This window comes from Rhineura floridana, chromosome 5 (genome assembly GCF_030035675.1).
Source record: "Rhineura floridana isolate rRhiFlo1 chromosome 5, rRhiFlo1.hap2, whole genome shotgun sequence".
In the NCBI taxonomy this organism is placed as follows: Eukaryota; Metazoa; Chordata; class Lepidosauria; order Squamata; family Rhineuridae; genus Rhineura; species Rhineura floridana.
This window is the reverse complement of record NC_084484.1, coordinates 86,788,448-86,812,872: the sequence shown is the minus strand read 5'-3', so window position 1 is coordinate 86,812,872 and position 24,425 is coordinate 86,788,448. Positions and strand designations below refer to the sequence as shown.

The window sequence follows — 24,425 nt, the reverse complement described above, 5'->3', positions numbered from 1 at the left end:
GCTTAACAATACTTTGAGTATGGTCTTATAAAAGGATTTTCTTTTCTTTTTTTAAGGGTATTTTTGATGCATGGCTTACTGAGAAGGAAGATGCTGTGAACAATATTCATACCGCTGATTTCGAAGATCAAAAAGAAAGGTTGGAAAATCTACAAAAGTTGGCTGTAGGTTTTTTATATTTTTTATTAATTCTGTGTTTGATTTTGTTTATGGCAAACCAGCTTTTTATACACACTACTGATTATCCAGTTGTGTGTGTGGGATCATACTCAGTTCCATACTTCGACCTGTATCACTTGTGTCTTTAAATCCTTTTAAATCCATATATTTGAATTACCTGTTAATAATAATAATACAGCTTTATTTCTAGTAGCTGTGATAATTACATGTGATACAAAACAGGCCCACCTCTTAACAACAGTGAACAAAACAAGATGTTATTTATTAATAAATAATCTATGAAGATAAAGAATAGGTTTCCTTCAGAGATTAGTAAAATGTACTGTTCCTTTAAATGATGAGTTTACTTTATTGGGATTACTGTTGCTTTAAGTACTGTCTATTTAAAAATTCACTAACAGCAACAAACCTTGCAGTTTAAGAATGTACTTATAATCAACAGATATTTCTCTCAAACTTTAAAAAGCAGGGAAATTGGGCAGCTATGGTGAATACACCAGGAGAGCAAGAGACCTGACCTTCTCTCTGAGATATTGTACTGCCCTACAAATTTGTCAAAATGCAAACACCATTTGGGTTGGTCTTTCACAGTCCAATCCGCTTCCTGTGTAGCTTGGAAGAATTTGCTAACATGTGCCTCTGAGCACATTGGATGCGTGGGTGGGCACTGGGCAGAGAGGAAATCCCTTTCCAAAAGGAAAACATTGTGAACAGTATCATTCTTTTTCAGGGTTTCCCCCACCTTTTCATTCAACAGCAGGCACATGTAGCCTCCCACCCAAATTTAAACCAAAGCTGTCCCTAACCACATCCACATCAGACCTTTATTTTACTTTAGACAGTCATGGCTTCTCCCAACAAATCCTGGGAAGTGTAGTTAGTGAAGAGTGCTGCGAGTTGCTAGGAGACGTCCTGTTCCCCTCACAGAGCTTCAATCAGAGCAGCTGACTGTTAAATCACTCTGCCACTGGAGCTCTGTCAGGGGAATAGGAGTGTCCTCTCAGCACCTTTCACAAACTACACTACCCAGGATTCTTTGGGGGAAGCCATGACTGTCTCAAGTGAAATAAAGGTCTGGCATGGGTGTGGCCCCCTGATTAGCCAAGCCAAGCAGCTGTGAGTCTGGCTTTTAGAACACTGACAGTTGGTTCTTACTGAGCATGCCCGGGCTTATCATTGAGTTCAATGTAAAATTTCTTAAATTAATTAAAAATCAGCCAGACATTTTTTTAACTTCTAAACTGCAGAAGATGAAGGTCAGAGTATGGGGTAAGGTCAGTAATGGGATTACAAGTACTCTGTGAACATGACTGATTTTTAATTAATTTCAGCATATTATGGGAACTGACAGAAAAAGTCCAGAAGGGGTCTGGTTTTTCTCTCTCTCTCTCTTTTCACTTTGAACTCTCGATTCTCTCTAACTGTTTTTTGTATCGCCATGAAAATTTAGAGGGTTGTTAAGCAAGCATTTCTGAATTCAGCACTATAGGTTTTGTAAGGTTTTGTTTTGAAATCAGCTTATGAGAAGCATCAGAATGGCATGGGGGTATTTTCAATTTAACATTGAGGAATTTGAAAAATCCATGCTGGCACAGTATACAGCAACTCTTGTGGCTGTATAACACAATTGATTACACATGGACAGCTTTGTGAGCTTCAGTTCTACATCTTACTTAAACCAAAATGCCAATTATCCTAAAACACTCTTCCCCAGTTCACAACCAAGAACTAGGGACTTTGATGGATGTCTTGAGGTTGATCACTTGCCTCTGGAAGTACAGGCTTTTACTTTGGGACTCCAGTTGAAGTCCCCTCTCTTGTCCTGCTTTCTCCAGCTAACCCAGAAACTTCATGTGGACCTTTGGTTCTCCAGCACTTCTGAAGGCTTTCTGCAAGGAATCTCCCTACTCCTTTATTAGCTGTTTTTCAGCCTAAGCCAGTGATAAATTGACTGAAACCAGAAGTAGTTGGGTAGCCAGTGAAGCTGGTAGAGGGTCACTGTAATATGATCTGATATACTGGCAATTAGACATCCCAGTCCTATGGCACTTAGGTATAGTCAAAGCCTGCACTTAAATTGAACCCAGAAACAAGCTGGTAACCAGGAAATTCTTCAGGTCCTGGCCAAAGCAAACAAACAAAACCCTTAAAAAAACAGGTTATCAGAAACTGTTGTTTCTGACCAGTTTTCATAGGCAGGCCCATATAGCCTGCTTTACAGTAATCTAATTTGGATGTTAAGAGTACTGTGTTTGTTTCTCTATGCTGAAGTCTACTTTGCTAAAAATGTCATTTATTTATTTATTATTTGATTTGTATCCCGCCCTTTCTCCCAGAAGGAGCCCAGGGCGGTAAACAAAAGCACTAAAAACACTTTAAAACATCATAAAAACAAACATTAAAATACATTAAAAAACAAAACAACTTTAGAAACATTTTTTAAAAGAGCTGAAGATACATTTTTAAAAAGGGTTAAAAAACATTGGTTTTTTTTAAAAAAAAAATTTAAAAGCATATAAAAAAGCAATTCCAACCCAGAAGCAGACTGGGATAAAGTCTCAACTTAAAAGGCTTGTTGTTATCTTCCAGGGCACACAAGCAATAGGGAGTACATTATCATTAGCAGCAGTCTCAATATTTATATCATGTTGTGGGAGGGTTATGTGTGTTTTCGTAAACCCACAATCTCAATAATTCTCATAACTATATGATCAAACTAAGTTGGATTGGAAGGCAATGTATTTTGCGTAACGCCCCATGACAAAGTTTCGTCATTTTCTCTCTACTTGCTTTACATTGAATCGTTTTGAATCAAATTACCTGAATGAGAAGCCTGTAGTTGACTTAGTTAAAATCTAAGGCTGTAAACACAGTAGTTTCTGGAGCAAAGCATTTCTATTAGCCACATCTAGAAGGGGAACGGGTTTATCTGCTGATCAGTTGTGAAATCTCTTAGAAGCGATTTTTTTAAAAAACACACTCAAGCAGCTCCCACCAGCTTCTACAAGAAAAGGGGCAGGGTTTGAGAAGCATCGTGTACCCTGATTAAGAGGGAGATAGAGACACACTGGAACCAGCAGAACAGTGAATGTGGTTCTACTCTTAAGCATTAACCACTGCCTAAACGACTTGCCCTTGCTACAAGCTTTTAAGGAGGAGGAGGAGGAGGAGGAAAATGTCAGATCTGGTCCTTGCCTAAGCATACCAGAGTGTTTGCTAAAATTAGTTCCCTCCTCTCGGATTAATTCCCATAAGTCTCAAGCCTCTTCTGCCTGGGCAATAAGGGAATGTAAAGGATGGAGTGGTGACTATTTTATTTCAGGGTTGCACCTCCCCTGTGAATGGCTTCCTGTTCATTGCAGTTGAAAAAGTTAAGTATTATGTTCATTTAAAATAGGGGTGGGGAATGTCAAGTGTGGGTCATGTAAGGGCGGGACTGCAAAGGCATTTTAGCATGTGTTTTAAATTGTTTTTATATTGTTTTAAATTTTAAAATTGTGTTTTAAATTGTTTTTAAAATATGTGTTTTAAATTATATATTTGTTTTAATGTTTTTGATTGCTGTAAACAGCCCAGAGAGCTTCGGCTATGGGACGATATACAAGAGCAATAAATGAATAAATAATAAATAAAGGAACATTCAGGAGCTTAAAATGGCCTCCAAATTGTTCCTTTACTACATGGATAATAGGAGCCTGCCTTGCTCAAGGAGGGAGAAGCTGTTTCCATTGAACAGAAACCACTTCTCACTCCCAGCACTGTTCTTTGAAGCTGCCCCATGTGGCTCCTTTCAACCTCCAACTTTGGAGGTGGGAAGAAGCCATGCAGGGAGGCTTGCAAAGGGCTTTGCGATCTTCATGCGAGCTTCTCCTTTCCAGTTCCAACATCAGAAGTGGAAAAGGGAAGCGCAGGGAGGGATGCAAAGACTAGGGCTAGCAACAACCCTTGCGCTGTGGTTCCCAGGCTTGGGAACCCCACACATGGGATTTTGACAGGTGGGTGGGACAACCAACCTTTTATTAGTGTGATGTAATGTGATAAAGATCTGCCCCCAACAGGAGCCAAAATGTTTCCCCACCCCTGCTTTAAAAGTAACCTAGTATCCACTTCAGAGACTACTGATACCTTATTTCTGTAAATGTAAATGTTAGGGCTAGTTACCTGAGGGATGCTAGGCAGTGATTCAGCCTTCATGCTACCACCTAATTCTGCCCAAAAAGGAAGACTTGTGTGCATACCAGCTACACCGCAAGGAAGGTTCTTCTCATGTATCATGAAGAGGTACTTCCTGGTCCTGTAAAGTCTCCTAGATCAGGCTTGCTGAGCAACAAGGAGAATGATGATCTTCTTGCCTTCTCTGCTTTGCCTCATCTCACTGTCTTTTCAGCTTAACAGGAACAAGAACATACATATCAGATTTTAATATTATTGTTCCCATGATGGAGACAAGTGGTATTTAGGCATTGCTGGTAATCCAAGTACAGTAGATGGGAAATGCATACATTAAACATGGGGCCAGCCCACAACAGGATTATCCTATAATTTTATCACAAAATAATTTCCATTATCTTTACACTAGGATTTTTTGGGGGTAGGGGTTGTTGTTTTTGTTTTGCCTCTTACTGTAGGCTCAATACAAATAGAGTGTACCACAAATGCTTCTGGCCTGATAGAATCTGCTGCAGGTTTTATTCTCTATAATTTAAATTTAACCATAGAACCTGTATGAATATTGCAGAATAGTGAATATCACCTGTCCCTTCTTAGGGCTAAAACAGGGAGAAACTTAGCTGAGGTGCCAAGAAGCATCTCTTGCCCTCTCCCTCTCTGGTTTGTTCAGAACCTAAATTCTCCCTTGCAAAGAAGCAGTGGTCAAGCAGACCCAAGCATCTATGTTCTGGCATTCATATTAAATTTTAATTTGGGTAATTTCTATAATTCTAAGTGCTAGACAAAATTAGCCAAACAGAAATGAAAAACCAACAAAGCTGGAAAGCCAAACATTCTGCAAACATTGGCAAAGGGCCAAGAGCAGGTCAAGAGGTACAATTTCTTGCCTTTAAAAAGATAGCTTGACATCTCACACCCAGCTCTGTAGGTCTTATTATCAGTGCCAAAGGAGCTGCTGAAGTTCATGCCACACAGCCACATTGACAGGTGGTAGTAGGAGACTTCTTTTGGTTACATAGCAATGCTATAGTTATTGAAGCCTTGCCCAATGTTGTGGATACAAGAGAAAACCACACCGTGGCCTTGAATTTGTAGAAAAATATCTGAAATTATTACAGTAATTTAATTCACATAATCAGACCTTAAAATGTCAATTTTGTTGTGGAAAAATGGAAAGGTTATATATTTTAAAGATCTTGCCATTTGATTGTTCAAACTAATTAACAAGTACCTGACAGCTGGTTTAAAATTGCTGCTAAACGTCCCTGCTGACTCACACAGTGACTACAAATTTAATGATCATTAAAATATGTCACAACTGGAGATCAAAAACTGTGACCATCTGTCAGCGTAACCTTAAGCATACGTTGCTCTTGATAAACTGTGCCTAACCCTATGACCTGAGTAAATTTCCATAGGCTAAAATATAACACACATGTATATCAGTCCTCAAAGCTGTAGATCAACATGAGCCCCACGATAGCGAAAAGGGCAAATAATGGCAGAGCAGTTTGAAAAGTCAAATCCCTGTTTTGCTAAAGGGAATCTGAAAGAGAGAGAGAGACCAGATGGCATTCTCTGAATTTGTAAATCTTTTACTTTGAATAAAGGTTAGATTTTTAGATTTTACTCAATACCAAAATTATTTTATTTACATTCATTTTAACTGAAATTAAAATTATCCATGTGTTTTAAATTTTCTGGAACCACAGATTTTTGGTCTTCAATGTGGTACATTAAGATATGTTCTACTAGTGGGCAATTTATTTATCAGAAGAACCTGAAAAAAATATATTGCATGGCATGGATTATTTAGACCCATTCAAATCTGGGTTCAGGCCTGGCCATGGGACTAAGTCAGCCTTGGTCACCTTGATGGATGTCCTTTACAGACAACGGGACAAGTGAGTGTGATCTTGCTCCTGCTTCTCGATCTCTCTGCGTCTTATGATACCATAGGCCATGGTTAGGGATGGGGGAGAATATTCAAAAAAATCAAACCTGTTACTGGGTCCCAACTGAATTTGCTAGTTAGATATTCCTTCAGAGTGGCACCATTTTCCATAGGAGGTGGGCCATCACTGCGGGTAATAGTTCCACCTATCGTGCGAAGGCAAGAATGTTTTTGAAGTCAAGACTAGGGGTGTCAGGCCCCTCCCACTCTCCAGTTCATTCTTGCCTCGTACGAACAAGATTGGATCTATAGCGTAGCAAGTAGCTTTTAGCTAAGTTTCGTGTATTTGTCTGTTCATTTGTCTTCAAGTCCTTCCTTTCCCTGTTTGTGTTTAACTTTCCATTTAAGTTTGAGGGTCCCCACAGAGACCGTGGCTGCGGTTCTCTACGTTTCTTGGCCAATTTTGAGCTTTTTATTTTTTGAGCCTTTATTTCAGCTTATTTCTCTTACTTGTGTGAGGCTTGTTTGAGGGTCCCCTCAGAGACCGCGGCTGCGGTTCTCTTCGTTTCTGTCCACTTTTGAGCTTTCCCCCTGGCTCTGTTGCATCCATCGGGAGCTCGCGGCTCTATTTTTTCCTGTGCTGGGCTGTCTCAAGCAGCGCTCTGAGGAGCTCTTGGAGAGACCGCGGCTGCGGTTCTCTCCCAGGCGGGAGCTTGCGGCTGAGGCTTCCTGCCCTCTCTTTCTCCCTCTTTTCTCTCCGTGACTTTAATTTTCGCCGCGGAGAGCTCTTTACTCGGCGGCGACAGCGGCTTCCCTCCTGCTGCCTTTCCCGACACAGGCTTCTCTCGGCAGTCTCCTTTTGGGGTTTTTTAGAGCCGCAAGTGCGACTATCGACCCCGCGCCTCCCCCTGCGAGACTGTGCTGGGCAGCCCTTCCCCCAGTTCGTTACCAGTTGGCCGCCATTGCTTCTTCCCCCTCCGCCATTTTCGGATCATTTTTTCCTGCTCTTTTTTCCGGGCGCCATTTTTGTTGAATTCAAATTTCCCGCCTTTTTTGTTACCCCTTTATTAAGCAACGGATACCTTCCCTGCAAGTTATCTGTATGTGTGTTGTATGTGTGTTGTAGACAGATTTACAGGGCTTCCTTACACACAAATTTACAGTGGCTGACTTGTACTAAATTTGAATTATATTCAGTACCATCAAGGCTGGAGCTTTAATATCAGTGGCTGACTTGTAATAAATTTGCATTATAATCAGTATTATCAAGGCTCAAGCTTTAATATCAGTGGCTGACTTGTACTAAATCTGAATTATATTCAGTACATCCTGCCCCCTCTGTGGCCGTGTACCACGCCTGAAATCCAGCCTACAGCACTAATCTGAACTATATTTTGTACATCCTGCCCCCTCTGTGGCTGTGTACCAAGCCTAAAATACAGTCTATATTATACTAACGCTGATACCACAGTGCATCCTGCCCCCTCTGTGGCCGTGCACTTAGCCATCTGCCAGTGTATTCTACCCCCTCTGTGGTCGTACACTGTGCCAGTTCGGGTCTTTACATCCTGCCCCCTCTGTGGCCGTGTACTGCACCCAAGTTAATATAAGATGGCAGAACACCCAGACATGTCGTAATCAGCCAATATGATACCAGATCAGCCAGACATGTCACAAACAGCCAAGCCACAATATTCTAAGGCGACCAAGTCTAAGCATGTTAAAGCACTGGCTAAGACAAAACATCTTTCCAGCCATAGCAAACCAAAGCATCCACGCTATGACTCTGTGCCAACCACCGCCACCACCACAGCAACTCAGGCACACATAAGCGATATATTTCATTCCCCTGCTGCTTCCTCTGACGAGGAGGATTTTGCTGGCTTTCCCACTCAGCTTTCACATAACCAGCCTCCCTCCGTTTTACCGCCCCAAACATCTGCTCCAATACCTACTCAGGCACAAACATCTGCCACAACCGGGCTGCAGCTGTCCCCTGATTTCCTCTCCCAACTTCAAGCCATGCTGGCATTTTTCACCCAAATGCAGTCACTACCACAAGTTCCTGCCATACCTCAACTCAACATGGACCAACGTGCGTGTCATGAAGCTCATCCTTCCTGCTCACCAAATCCCTTTGATGTAGCCAGAGGCAGATGTATTGACGAAGCCTCGTATGCGGAGGAGTCAACCTTCACTGACCACGTTGAAGGAGATGACTGGAGCGACTATTCAGATCATGAGGAGGATACATCGTATCGTTTGTTTATTGCCTCAGACTATCAGCCCCTGGCACGCAGGGTAGTTAATACCCTTGGTCTCCAGACTGCGCCTTCAACTTCTTCCACCCCAGCCATCAAAGGGGCCAAGGTTCTCAAATCCCCTGCACCTATTGAACACTACATCCCGGTGCCGGACCCAATTGCCAAATTGTCCTCTGAAGAATGGGCTCACCCATTTCAATCTCGCCGCTTCAAGAACCTGGCTGACAGGTTTTACGCCCTAGCTCCGGACTTTGCCACCAAGTTAGACGTCCCTGGCATAAACGAACCAATCGCTCACCTCGTTTCACGATCTCTTTTGCCCAGGGAAGGGGAATCCCAACTAAAGGACACTACTGAGCGTCGAATAGACTTCGCCCTCCGCAAAAATCACGAGGCCACTGCCCTCTCCATGCGTGCCTCCGCTTCAGCCTCCATTTTCTCCAGAGCAGCTATGATGTGGCTGGATGATCTTCTAGAGGACACTAACCCTGATCCTGTCACCCTCAGAAGGTCACTGATAAAGTTGCATAAGACAGCAGCTTTTGTGGCCGATGCCACCTTGGATGCTACTCAATTGGGGGCACGAGCCATGACAGCTCAGATAGTCGCGCGACAGACCCTCTGGCTTCGCCACTGGCAGGCTGATTCAGTGGCCAGAATGAATCTGTCCAGGGCTCCGTACTCCGGATCTTTACTCTTCGGCGAGGAAGCTCTAAAGGCAGTGCTGGTTGATCCCAAAGACGCCCACAAACCGGTTCTGGCCACTGTCAAGAACATCGACCACAGGCCTTTCAGGCAATTTCCTTCCTTCCGTACTAACCAGCCCTTTCGTGGAACGCGGCCAGGAGGACGAGGCTGCGACTTCAGATCCTATGACCCCACTTTATTCAGGGGCTCCTGGAACCGACGCTTCCAGGGCAGAGGTCAGTATCAAGGGCGCAGGGGCAACTCATTGTCCTCATATAGGGGAGGTCCTCGCCAACGCAAGCAATATTAACACACTGCCCATAGGTGGCAGATTACTTCATTTTGGAGACCGTTGGCTGCGCCTCACTACGGTCTCCTGGATCAGGGAGCTTTTCAGTCATGGCTATGCCATAGAGTTTTGGGCAATCCCATCAGACAGATTCCATCCGTCCCCTTGCCCAAGGGCACGAGCCAGGCACAGAATCATGCAGACAGCTATACAACACCTCTTGGACATAGCGGCAATAGAGCCAGTCCCCACAACTGAGAGGTCGGAAGGGGTGTACTCCCTCCTATTTGCTGTGCCAAAACAAGATTTATCATGGAGGGCGGTATTGGACCTCAAGTTTGTCAACCGTTTTGTAACATATCGCAGGTTCAAAATGGAATCACTCCACTCCATTACGGAGAGTCTGCATGAAGGAGACTTCCTGGCTTCTATCGACCTTAAGGAAGCGTATCTCCATGTGCCCATTTGCATAGCCCACAGAAAGTTTCTTCGGTTTGCTTTTGGCCACCAGCACTTTCAATATAGAGCGATGCCATTCGGCCTCTCCTCTGCTCCAAGAGTGTTTACCAAAGTGCTACTCATCCTAGTGGCTTATCTCTGGACCCAAGGGGTTCATCTCTACCCATATCTGGATGATCTGCTAATACGGGCCAAGTCTGAGGAGCTGGCTCATCATCATTGAACGATCACCCTCAATGTTTTGCAGGCCTACGGCTGGCTTGTCAACTTCGACAAAAGCCATTTCCAACCAACCCAACGCCTACTACATCTAGGGGCAATCTTGGACACCCTGCAGGCAATGGCCTTCTTGGCTCCAGATCGCATCACTGCCATCACAAGCATCGCAAGGTCCCTGATGCAACAAACTTCTGCAGACATCATGCTTCTCGCCAGAGCGCTCGGGATGTTCATCTCTACAATCCACATGGTGCCATGGGCTCGAGCCCACACTTGGCACCTTCAATGGACTCTGTTGCCATTTCAACAGGACATTGCCAGCTCCAACCATCGCAAAGTTCGTTTGAGCCCCGCACTGCGCCTCTCCTTCCGCTGGTGGACCAAGGTTCAACACCTCTCCAAGGGCACGTCGTTCAGAGAACCCCGCAGAACCGTTGTAACCACAGATGCCAGCCTCATCAGTTGGGGAGCCCACTGCAACTCCCAGTACGTTCAGGGGGTTTGGTCCACCGCAGAGCAAACTCAAAGCATCAACTGGCTGGAGCTAAAGGCTGTCCACTTAGCTCTACGTCATTTTCAGTCTCTGTTCCCTTTGGACCATGTGCTCATTCGAACAGACAACACGTGTGTAAAATCACATTTGAACAGACAGGGGGGCACCAGGTCTCGTCCTCTGCAGGACTTAGCCTCCCTCATCTTTGTCTGGGCAGAACAACATCTACAATCCCTGAAAGCAGAACATCTCAGAGGGATTTGGAATGTGACAGCAGACTGGCTCAGCAGACAACAGGTCTTTCCGGGAGAATGGAAACTTCATCCAGCCATTTTCCATCGTCTCCAGTGTCGGTTCGGCGTCCTCTCAGTCAACCTGTTTGCTTCCAGTCGCAATTGCCAGCTTCCCAGGTACTTTGCCCGATACCTGGACTCAACAGCAGAAGCAGTGGATGCTCTGACAACACCGTGGCCAGACAGTCTATTGTACGCCTTTCCTCCCATACCATTGTTAGCCAAAACCTTGAGGAAGGCGCGAACCAAGAGGGCACAGCTGGTTCTGATAGCACCATTTTGGCCACGCCGACCGTGGTTCTCAGATCTTCTGGCAATGTCAATGATGGATCCTTGGACACTTCCAGTCAGGCCAGACCTCCTATCCCAGGGTCCAGTACTGCACCAGGACCCTACTTGGCTCAATCTAACAGCGTGGCGTTTGAACAGGGACATTTGAGGTCAGCTGGACTGTCTGACGCTGTGATTGATATTATTTTGGCCTCGAGAAGACCATCTACCACTCGTATTTATCAACATACCTGGGTGGCTTTCTCCAAGTGGTGTCAGTCCCACCACCATGATCCATCCCAGGCCACTGTGCATCAGGTGCTGCAATTTCTCCATAGCGGCTTTATGATGGGACTTCGACCCAACACTCTACGTTGACATGCGTCCACTCTGTCGTCCATTCTCTCAGTGTCCTCTCCTGGAGATCATATTTCCTCACATTCGTTCATCAAACGTTTTTTGAGGGGAGTCGCCCTACGGTCTCCGGCTGTTGTCCATCGGTTCCCCTCATGGAGTTTGCCGAAAGTTCTGCAGGCTTTGCAACGCCCTCCGTTTGAACCCATCAGGACTGTGCCCCTACGTATGCTGTCCTTCAAGGTCTTGTTTCTGATCGCAATCACATCTGCCAGACGCGTTTCGGAGTTGGGCGCATTGTCTTCTGCTCGACACCTCTGCGTCTTCCATAAGGACTCTTTTGTGCTGAAGACTGATCCTTCCTTCCGTCCCAAGGTCGATTCAGTTTTTCATTGCAACCAGGACATTGTTTTGCCTTCCTTTTGCCCGAATCCTACCCATCCTCTCGAGAAGGCTTGGCATTCGTTAGATGTCCGGAGGGCTCTCAAGACCTACCTGTCTAGGACCCAAGAGATTCGACGAACGGAGTCTCTGTTTGTATCCTTTCATCCAAGGTCTATGGGGCATAAAGTATCCAATTCTACCTTATCCCGTTGGTTAAGGGCATGCATTACTTTAGCATATGAGTCCCTGAAGCTGTCAGTTCCAGCTAGTATAACGGCTCATTCTACCAGGTCAGCTGCCACTTCGGCTGCTTTTGCCACTAATGCTCCTGTTGCCGATATTTGTAGGGCTGCAGTCTGGTCTACCCCACACTCGTTTATAAGGCATTATAAAATTGATCGTTATGCCTCTGCTGATGCATCTTTTGGCAGACGAGTGTTGCAACAGGTTCTTAATGAGGATTAACACGTGGGTGGTCCCTCCCTGTATGGGCTGCTTTGGTACATCCCGCAGTGATGGCCCACCTCCTATGGAAAATGTACCATTGGTCTCACCTGAAAGGTGATTTTCATAGGAGTGGGCCATCACGACCCTCCCAGTTGGAGGATGACTAGAGATTTTATAAATGGGTTACATGTTATTGTTACGCTATTATATTTAAATGTAAGAGTGAAGTCAAGACTTTTAGTTCTGTTATGTTGTTATGTTAGAGTCATGTTGTTATGCATGTGACTATTATGTTATTTTCCTGGCGGGCCTGTTGGCCTTGTTCTTGTATTTTTAGATATCTCTTTTTAGACTCGCTACGAATGAACTGGAGAGTGGGAGGGGCCTGACGCCCCTAGTCTTGACTTCAAAAACATTCTTGCCTTCGCACGATAGGTGGAACTATTACTCGCAGTGATGGCCCACTCCTATGAAAATCACCTTTCAGGTGAGACCAATGGTACAATCTCTTGCATTGGGTTGCAGCTGTAATCGGCACGGATTTTGCTGCTGCGACTGAAATCCACATTTTAAAAAAAAATCCTCCCCCTATTTTATGTATTTTTTCATAATTAAGATGTTGTGTCAACCACAGGATTTCCATTTGTCCATTATATATTACCAAAAAAAATCATTATTGCATTATCGTTATTATCTCTTCTCCCAAAGGGTTCTTCAGCACCCCCTTTTCTTTTGTAAAAAATAGATTAATATGAACACCACACATACATACTGTGCTGCCCACAAACCACTCAGTTCGGTGCAAGTAGCATTCACTCCAAGAAAGGGGTGGGTGTACTGTCCTCTTCTCGGTGAGATATCAGTGTTTCCAAACTGGCACAGACCATATCCAAACGAGAGTAAGCCTGAGGCAATACAGACTCAAAGGTGATTATCTGCCTTGTTGTTGTTGTTATGTGCCTTCAAGTTGATTATGACTTATGAGCATATGTCATGAACCACCCTGTTCAGGTCTTGTAAGTTCAGGTCTGTGGCTTCCTTTATGGAATCAATCCACCTCTTGTTTGGCCTTCCTCTTTTTCTACTCCCTTCTGTTTTTCCCAGCATTATTGTCTTTTCTAGTAAATCATGTCTTCTCATGATGTGTCCAAAGTATGACAACCTCAAGTTTCATCATTTTAGCTTCTAGTGACAGTTCTGGTTTAATTTTTTCTAACACCCAATTATTTGTCTTTTTCACAGTCCATGGTATGCACAAAGCTCTCCTCCAACACCACATTTCAAATGAGTTGATTTTTCTCTTACCCACTTTTTTCACCGTCCAACTCTGACATCCATACATAGAGATTGGGAATACCATGGTCTAAATGATCCTGATTTTAGTGTTCATTTTTGCATTTGAGAACCTTTTCTAGTTCTCTCATAGCTGCCCTCGCCAGTCCTAGCTTTCTTTTGATTTCTTGTCTCCATTTTGGTTAATGACTGTGCCGACGTATTGATAATCCTTGACAAGTTCAATGTCCTCATTGTCAAGGTTCTGTTGTCATTATTTTAGTCTTTTTGACCTTCATCTGTGGTCCTGCTTTTGTGCTTTCCTCTTTAACTTTCATCAGCATTTGTTTAAAATCATGACTGGTTTCTGCTAGTAGTATGGTAACATCTGCATATCAAATCATATCAAATCCTTTATTTGCATTAGCTACGAGCCATTGCAATTGAAATTGAAATGTATACAATAAAAGCAATAAAAAGCAAATATACAGCTTAATCAGATTTCCTGCTAGGGTTCTAACATTTCTATAAGATACCATTCAGTAAAATTGATAAATCCACAATCCAACATAAGAGAGGTGGATAAGTAGAACTAACAACTAATAAACAAGGAATTGTAATGGATTAAAACTCAAGGTACCATTACAGATCTTATTCTAATGGCACCTGCTAAAATTTTTGCAGACATTTCTGTCACCCTCTGTTCTTGGTCTGCAAGAAGAAAAACCATGTAGAAGTTGGTTGGATGCCCTGGAAAGGGTGACAACAGTGGGATAATTAGCTCATTCCTCAGATCTCTATAGAAAGAGCAGAATAGCAGTACATGGACTACTGTTTCAGCACTGCCGTCTCTGCATGGGCATAGACAGGTTTGCAATGGAATTCTTTTAAAATGCCCTTCTAATACAGCTGATGGTAGTATTTCAGTCTTGCTTTAGTAAAAGCTCTTCTGTATTTAGAGATTGTTAAATTTTGTAAATAAGGGGTGAGGGTGTTAAGATAGCTGCATGGGAAGCTGTTGTACCATGGACAGAATTTTCTTTAACTTTCATCAGCATTCGTTTCAAATCATGACTGGTTTCTGCTAGTAGTATGGTATCGTCTGCATATCTTAAATTATTGATATTTCTCTGACCAATTTTCACTCCTCCATCTTGGTACAATCCTGCTTTCCTTATGATATGTTCTGAGTATAGATTAAACAAGTCGGGTGTTAAAATACACCCGTCTCACATCCTTTCCGACTGGGAACCAATCGGTTTCTCCATATTCTGTCCTTACAGTTGCCTCTTCTCCAGAGTATAGGTTGTGCATCAGGACAATCAGATGCTGTGGCACCCCCGTTTCTTTTAAAGCATTCCATAGTTTTTCGTGATCTACACAGTCAAAGGCTTTGCTTTAATTTATAAAGCACAGGGTGATTTTCTTCTGAAATTCCTTGGTCCATTCCATTATCCAACATATGTTTGCAATATGATCTCTGGTGCCTCTTCCTTTTCTAAATCCAGCTTGGACGACTGGAATGTTTGCTCCATATATGGTAAGAGCCTTTGTTGTAGAATCTTGAGCAGTACTTTACTTGCATGGGATATTAAGGCAATAGTTCGATAATTGTTGAATTCCCTGGGATCCCCTTTCTTTGGAATTGAGATGTATATGGAACACTTCCAGGTTGTGGGCCATTGTTTAGTTTTCCATATTTGTTGACAATTTTTTGTCAAACTTTGTACAGATTCAGACTCAATAGCTTGTAGCAACTCTATGGGTATGCCATCTGTTCCTGCTGATTTGTTTCTTCCAAGTATTTTAAGAGCATTCACATTCTAAAATTTCTGGTTCTTCATCTGATGGTTCCTCTGTGAATGAATCTGTCATCATGACACCTCTTTTGTAGCATTCTTCAGTGTATCGCTTCCATCTTCCTTTTATTTTATCTCGGTCAGTCTGTGTGTTTCCCTTTTGATTATTCAACACCCCTACTCTTGGTTTAATTTTCCCTTTCATTTCTCTAATCTTTTGGAATAGCGCTCTTGTTCTTCCCTTTTTGTTGTCCTCTTCTATTTCTATACAATAACTGTTGTAATAGTTCTCTTTGTCCCTACGTACTAGTTGCTCTATTGTTGCATTTAGAGTTTTGACCGTGTTTCTATCTCCTTTTGCTTTTGCTTTCCTTCTCACTTGAACCATTTTAAGAGTTTCTTCAGTCATCCATTGAGGTCTATGATTGCTTTGTGGGTTTTTTTAGGTTTACTCTGATTTTCGATATGACCAGTTCATGATCTGTACTGCAGTCTGCTCCTCGTCTTGTTTTCGCAGAAAGTATGGAACTTCTCCATCTTCTGCTACCAATTATATAATCAATTTGATTCCTTTTTTGGCCGTTCGGTGATGTCCACATGTACAGTTGTCTTTTTGGCTGCTCAAAAAATGTTTGCGAGAAACAAATTATTGGCCTTACAGAATTCAATAAGTCTTTCTCCTGGTTCATTTCTGTCTCCTAAACCCCATTTCCCCACAGTTCCTAGTTCTTCTCTGTTCCCTACTTTTGCATTCCAGTCCCCCATGATTATCAGCACATCTTGTTTTGGTGTGTGTTCAATTTCTTCCTGTACTTTTGCGTAAACTCTCTCCAGTTCCTCTTCTTCTGCGTTTGCCGTTGGAGCATAGACTTGGATGATGGTTATGTTAATAGGTTTCCCCTTTAATCTCATTGATATCATTCCCTCAGACCTTGCGTTGTAGCTCCTAATTGCTTTTTCTGCATCACTCTCACTATTAAAGCAACCCCGTTTCTTCTTAATTTCTCATTTCCTGCATACAATATTTTGTAGTTTCTTGATTGAAAATGTCCTGTTCCCATCCACTCATGCCAAATATTGTAATGTTGAGATGTTCCATTTCTTGCTTGACAATTTCTAACTTTCCCTGGTTCATGCTTCTCACATTCAGTGTTCCTGTTGTGTGCGTTGTACAACTCTGGACTCTTCTTTCGCATCTGTGCGCATCAGCCTCTGGGCTTCCTTTTGGCTTTGACCCAGGTGCATCATTAGCCATTGCACTACTCGTACTTGTCCTTTGTTCTTCCTCAGTAGCTCAGTGAGTGCCCTCTGACCTGGGGGTCTCATCTTCCAGCACTATCTCGTGTTGCATTTTGGATACTCTCTTCATAGGGTTTTCATGGTAAGAGGTATTCAGATGTGGTTCACCATTGTCTTCCTCTGAATTTGGATGCATCTTAGTCTGGTGTCTCAGCTTTGACCATTCTGCCTTGGGTGCCCCTGCTAGGAGTCTAGAATCTTGGTCTAGCCTCCTGACGGCATTGCTCTCAGCTTCTTCAACACTCCCAACACTCCTCACCACGTTAAGGTGTGCATAATAGAGGTAGTGAGGTATCTGCCTCACTGATATGTAAAAATAGGAAAAAACACCATGTGGAATGCTGTGATTATGTAAGTGACCTAAAAACTACACAGTGTTTTACTCTGCTGCCAAAAAACCACATGGAACACTGGGATCATTCATTCATGATGCATGATCATGGGAAAAAAATGCAAAACACCTGAGGATCAAATTGCCAAAAAATGGAAGGAACAGATCAAATCTGCAAGTGCCAGAGAAAGTGGATACACAAAAAAGGATGGACTGGTAAAGAAATAATGGACTATCAAACTGCATGCGGATCAGCACCATACTGCGAACCCCATCCCTGGCCATGGTATCCTTGTAGAGCAGCTATGCAAAATGGGAATTGGGGGCACCGTGCTACAGGAACACCCCTGTCTCACACACTTTATGATGGGGAACCAATCGGTTTCTCCATATTCTGTCCTTACAGTTGCCTCTTGTCCAGAGTATAGGTTGCACATCGGGACAATCAGATGCTGTGGCACCCCCATTTCTTTTAAAGCATTCCATAGTTTTTCATGATCTACACAGTCAAAGGCTTTGATTATTGTGAAATAATCATGATAAATAAAAATATTGAGTATATTACAAAGGCTATGGACAAGAGTGCTTTTGCCATTGCAGGAGCCCTTGGAGGAAAAAAAAAAAACATTGCCTGTAATCCTCTTTGTTCTGGCATCTTGTTAGCCAGCACAGCGGGATAAACAGAGAAGAGCAAAGGAGGAAGAACACTTCCCTTTTCTCTAACTCCTCATCTGTGCTGCTTCTCTTACACTGTCAATTTAAGGGAAGGGAAGAGAAAGGGAGTGTTTTGGGAATGGGAATGGTGGGAATTGATTTTGGGAATAGAGGGAAATTTCAGAGCAGAAGGAAACCTTAAGTATACTTCTCTGGTTTGAATTTTAAACTGAGCTGCAGAAGAATTTCAGGGCCAAATAAAGTTGCCTCTCATTTTGAGGTGAGCTTTTCAATCCAGCAAAGTATATTTCCAAGCCTAACTTGGGAGAACTCCTTCAGCATTTCTAGCTTAAATGAATGTGTTGCAGAGGTTTCCCTCCACCATGGAGACAGCATGAACTAGGGTCTCTGCCTGATTGCACAGAAGCCCCTTTAATCTTCACCCAGCTTTTTTGAAGGTAAAGAAAAATGCAAACTAGGCCTTCATGAGATTGAGCCTCCATGTGGTAAGGGCTCAGTTCACACTGGCTATCTATACTGCAGAGTCATCATGTTCTTCCACTATACTGTTCTAGTGCCATAATAGTGCAAATGTATGCACTTCTATGGCATAATTAGGATTTTTGCTGGACCACAGTTATTCTCAAGGTCTTTGGTAGATTAAAGTATTAATCTAAAACTAAAAATACCTTAATTGTGGATACAGCTAATCCTTGTGATGGCAAGGGATGTTCCATGAAGCTTCCTCATTTATCTTTTAGGTGATACTATCCTGGTTCAGATTTGGGAAGGGTGATAATTGGCCCACTCCATATATTCCTTTGAAGAAATATAAGGTGTACTACCATGGCATGGATACCATGAACATTAACATCATTCCGAATCTTTTTAGAGCTGGCACCCTCCCTCCCCCAATAGGCCACAGCCCATGAAATGCACCAAGGAAAATCCTTTCATCTTGGGATACTCCTCAATCTTGTGCTATTGTATTCTGCACCTTGCAGTGTCCCAGCTTTTGACTTGTTACAACCTTTTGCATAAATTAACCCAGATCACACCATACATTTAAAGCAGTCTCATGTCACTTTAACAGTCCAGGCTTCTCCCAATTAATCCTGGAAACTATAGTTTACCCTTCACAGAGCTACAATTCCCAGCACCCTTAACAAATTACATTTCCTAGGATTCTTTGGGAGAAGCCATGACTGTTTAAGTGGTATAAAAGTGCTTTAAATGTATGGTGTTGATGTGACCCCAATCAAATGTCATTTAGTCAGTTAGCATTTGAAATGCTCAGTTATTCCTAACTGAGAAGCATATCTGTCTCTTGGCAATTGGAAAACCCGCAGAAGAGTTCTTAGTGTGTCCTTGTGAGCAACCAATTCAAACACAGATAACCAAAGGGAAATGGGAGACAAACAACTCTCTGATGAATAGGTCATGGGGGAGAATCTATTCTAGGATGTGTCTGAGCATTATTGGTGACAAGAAAATCTAATTTAATTTAGACTCCTTAGTTTGAATTTATACATCTTGTTCTTTACCATCAGGATGGTATCTGACGTGATGTGCAACCCTGATAAAAACAGCAACATTTACAACACTGAACCAATTAAAACCATTAAAACAAACAGGTTAAAAATAGCATCATTTAAACACTATGGCTGTTGCTAAATCCTTATCTGAGAGAAGCGGTTGGAGCAGCTCATTAGCCAAAACTGGTGAAAGGCATCCCTTCCTTGGCTGTTTCTGCCAACACAGCAAAATAGAGTTGAGGAGAACCTGCAAGATACATACTTTTTTTCTTGAGGGGGAAGATATGCACTTTCTCCAGGAGAGATGAAACTAACTTCCCCATGGCAGTTTTCAGGTTTGGCTCAGATACTGCTTCTCTAGCCCATTATAGCATTTAGGCATTTGTTCAAGGGCTTGGACTGCTGCTCCTGGATTTAACAGAGAGCTGGGTTTTAACAACATGTAGATGAACCTACATTTTTATTAGTACAGGATATGAATGTCCTGGAGGAGATTTTAGCTCTAGTACTAGGGAAACCTTTCCCCTCTACAGCACTGGCTCTATTGTGCTGAAGCACAGGTTGCTTCTGTTTGGTAGAACTGGCCCAGAGACTAGCCTTTTTATCAAAATACACAAAAGCATACTTTACTCCAGTTCTGGAGGTCTGTATTCAGCATTCCTTCCTATATTTATTTTTAAAAATGTCTATCTTGAATATTTCTCCAAGGAGACCCAAGACAGCTAACAGTAATAGAAATAGAATGAAACAGAAGTAATCTCTAAAATAAACCCCTGCAGTATATATTTAAGTTAATAAATTTAACAACATCCAAGCTCTATCCCTAGCTGATACCAGCCTGATACACCAAGGTCAATGGATATGCAGCATGGCCTCATATGACAACTGGAGTGTATCAGGAGGAACACATGGAAATATTTATTTCTTATGGGACTCAGGTCCCAAGCCATTAAAAGTTTTAAAGGTTAAGACAGCACCTTGAATTAAGCCTGGAAACTAATTGGCAACCAGTGCAAATGATATAGAACAGGTGTGAAAGAACCAAAATGCCTAGCCACTGTCAGCATTCTGGTTGCAGCATTTTGAACCATTTAATTTCTAAAAGCTTTTCAAGGGCAGTCTCACAGAGAGGTATTACAATAGTGTAATCTGGAGGTTACTAGAGCATGAATGACCATGGCAAGATCCATCTTTGTCAGGAAGGATGGAGTTGGAAAAGGCATCCCTTACCACCAATACCACTCGTACATCAAGAAGTACCCCCAAACTGTGCACCTGATTTTTCCAGAGGAGTAAAATTCTATTTATAACTAACTGTAAACCTAACCCTCAATCATGCAATCCACCTACCAACAATAAGTTTGTTTTATCTGAATTAAGTTTCAATTTGTAATTAAAGCAGTCTTTCACAGCTATCAAATAGCAATTTAGCCTTTCAACTGCCTCCCTTAAGATCGGATGAAAAGGAGAGACATATTTGGGTATCATCCACAACCCAATCTCTGGAAGACCTTTCCTTGCATCTTCATGTAGATGTTAAATGTTGATTTATTGTTGGTTTCTTTTTTGCTGTTAAGGATTTTCGTAATGTTTACTGTGTGCTGCCCTGCGACTTTGTAAGGGCAGATTATAAACACATATAAATAAATACATAAATTAATAAAATGGCATGTCTGAATCTTGATTCAAAACTCTTTTTCTGTCAACTTTGAGTAGCTCATTATGTTGATTCCCACTATAATGTCAGTTGTTGATTAACACAACCTGTTTCTCATTTCTCACTTAATATTTTTATTATAAATTCTGAGTAAGTGTAAAGATTATGTGAAGGAATATGCAACACTGTGCCTCTGGACTTTTCTAAATGATTTAATTTAATGCTTAGGGTATTGGGAATATCAAAACAGCCTTGACTATTAGAAGTCTGTAGCTTGGGGGGGTGTCACTAACTAGCATATTCAACATATTTAGCACTCCTATTTTTGGTTGTAAACAAAACAATTTTAAATCTGGGAATTATAGCAGTGTAAGTAAGCTGTTTTTCTATATAAGATAAATACATATCTGGAATATTATGCTGGTTTGTAATTTGTTTGTTCAGTGCAGCCTTTGCCAACCTAGTGTCCTCCAGATATGTTGGACTACAAGACCCATCAGCCCCAGCCAGCCAGCCACCATGGCTGGTTTAGGTTGGAGGTTCCCCACCTCTGGTTTAATGTATATAGTATGTGTTCAGATAATATACCAAAACAATCAGTAGCCATCTTCCTAACAATAATGGGGAGGGGGTTGTATCATATGCTTCATTCCAAATTAATACTTTAAAATTGATTCATTTGTCTTTTAAATGTCTTTGGGACCCAATTAGTTTAAAGGTAATGTATAAAAAGCTGATTTAGAATTGCTGCTTCACATGTAGATTAGTGATATACTTGCATTAGCTTATTTTGAATATTAGTATTTAGGTTTCTCATGATGACAGTTCCTTACTCTGCACCGTGTCAGTCTGTTACATTTATATATCAAAAACATGTGTTTCTCATAATTTCTCATGGTCTCACTCTAACAATATTCCCCTTTATGCTAAGGTATTCTTCTACAATCAGATACATCATTCTTTCTTTCTTTGTAGCTGTGAGATGAATTCCAAGTTAAACTGTAATTTATATGAAATAATTCTTTGGAGCTCCAAACATCTGCATAGAGGCATTATATCAAAAGTCCAAGTATTTGTATAATTGAGCCTCCCCTTAACCTGGTGCCCTCTAGATGTTTTTAACTGCAAATAGGGCTGGGGGAAGAAATTTGATTTAGTTCACATTTCAAGCTGAATTTATCAAATGCACACTTTCTGAAACAATATGAGAACCAAAACAAAGTCATCCTTTGAAATCTCACCTATTCAACTTTTACAGTGCAGTTTGCCAACCAACCAGTGTTTACAAAAATGCATATATTTGGGGAAAGTGTCATATATTCATCACAATGAATATATGAGTGAAGATACCATATCAAAGTGCATCACATAACAAAATTGCTTGCAAAAATGTGTGCATCAGTCAAAACTACCTACAAAAATGTATTAGGACTTTTTTTTAGTTCCTAATGCTACGAATGTTTTATTGTATATTGTACACTGCTTAGATTTTTTTTCATGTTAAGTAGTCTAGAAATTTTACATATAAATAAATAAAACTCCCATCAGCCTCAACTAGCATGGCCTTTCTTTTTTTTTTTACAATAATTTTTATTCAAATTTTCATAAAACATAGAAAACAAAATCATAAAACATTCAAAGACAAAAAACAAAACAAAACAAAAATGATTAAACAAAAAAATAAAATAAAATGTTGACTTCCCATTTGTCACATATCAAATCAGTTATAGGTCTACAATATATAACAATCCTGTCTCTTAAATCATATTATAAAATCACTTTCCTCCAGTAGTTATCTTAATTAATCATCAAATCTCATAAACATTACTTTATTCTTTCCACAAAAAGTCAAAGAGAGGTTTCAATTCTTTAAGAAATATATCTATCAATTTTTCTCCAAATAAACATGTCAATTAATCCATCTCGTTAATAATTATAATAATCTTATTGTCATAACCATAGTCCAAATAAACATTTCGATTAATCCATCTCATCAGAATCTGTTAGGTCCAATAATTTCAATAGCCATTATTCCATTATCCCTATTAGTTCCATCTTCCATCTCCAATAGTCCTGTTAAGTCCAGTAATTTCAGTGTCCAATCTTCCATTATCAGTATTCCATAATAATCTTGCTGTTGTAGCCATAGTCATATAATAAGAGTCTGATGGGAATTTCCTCTATCCCAAATATTTTCTTGCCATCCATTCTGAATAAGTTGCTGAAATACTGTTGTAAAGTCATATCTGTGTTCTTCTTTTTTACAAAATGCACTGGCTCATCTCTTAAGAGTTTTTCCATTGTCACATGGCTGCAGTTAATTCCATAGATTTTCTCTATATCAAGCTCCATCACATCATTCCAGTCCAGAAGATTATCCAAGCCATTGATAACTTTATCTCTAATATCTTCATTAATTTCTTCAGAGATAACGTTAAATTCCAAACAGTAGATTTTATTTCTAAAATCCATAAACTCCAGATCTTTTTCCAATTCCACATTTGTTCCAATCTCCAGGGCTTGTATCTTCCCTTTATTTTTTCTTTTCTCATCTCTGATCTCATTCTCCTCTCTCACAGGGTCCCCTATTTCTTTAAGCTCCTGCGTCATTTTGCTCAGTTCAATTTTCAGCTCCTTACTACCCTGTCGCAGGGTTTGTTTCGTTATCTCAATCTCATCCATTATTTTCTGAAACATAATTACTTCCAGATTCTCAGCCACTTTCTTGATTGCCATTTTTAAAACCACGAAAACAAAGCAAAACAAAAATAAAGAAGAACCACTTCTTATTTCAGCAACAATTGGGTTAATATTCCAGGCTTGATGACATCACAGTATAAACAGAGCAACCTGCCTTATCTCTCTTGTGCAAGAATGCAAAACAAATTTAGTTCCCAGCATCAAAACAGTTAGTGGCGTCGTGAAGAAGCAGATTCGTCAAAATAAAATAGACCAAAAAAAGAATACTCCCAGACAATATAATATTCCTCGGAATAGAAATCAGGAATAGAAATCCCTCTTCTGTTTATTATCTTTAGAATGCACTTCCAGGACAGCTTTTTGCGACAGAAACAGAGATAAGCTGTTAATTTCGTGAATAACAGAGAAGAGCTATATCTCACCCAGAAGTTGTCCAAAGCCGATCAATCTGACAAATCTCCTTTTGCTGCAACAATTTAAACCAAGTAAAAAAAATAATAGAAAGAAGGGTGCTTGCCTGTTAGTCCGTTCTCTCTTTGAAGAAAAGATAAACGTATCGCTTAAGCAGATAGAGCTTGTTAGAAAGTCCGTCCGGCATTGTTGGCTGGACCTTATCTCATAAATTAATGAAATCCAGTCCTCCCAACAAAAACAGGCTTTGAGGTTGATCTCTATGTTTCTCCCTGCCCGGGAGAAATTTCATCAGTCAAAAAAAAAAATGTTCTGACTGATTTATATCTGAATAAGCTTCTTTTGAGGCGGGAGCCCGTCCCAA

At 41.3% G+C, this 24,425-nt stretch overlaps 1 protein-coding gene across 12 annotated transcripts in view; it reads left to right on the top strand.

Annotated features, from left to right (window-relative positions):
- Positions 1–24,425, top strand: part of DMD (dystrophin) — a 2,032,119-nt gene that overhangs the window by 718,041 nt on the left and 1,289,653 nt on the right. For all 12 annotated transcript variants that reach the window (XM_061627388.1, XM_061627390.1, XM_061627384.1 and 9 more), the window contains one exon: positions 57–164. In XM_061627388.1, the coding sequence (XP_061483372.1) occupies positions 57–164 (108 nt within the window). The remainder of the gene's footprint in view (positions 1–56; positions 165–24,425) is intronic.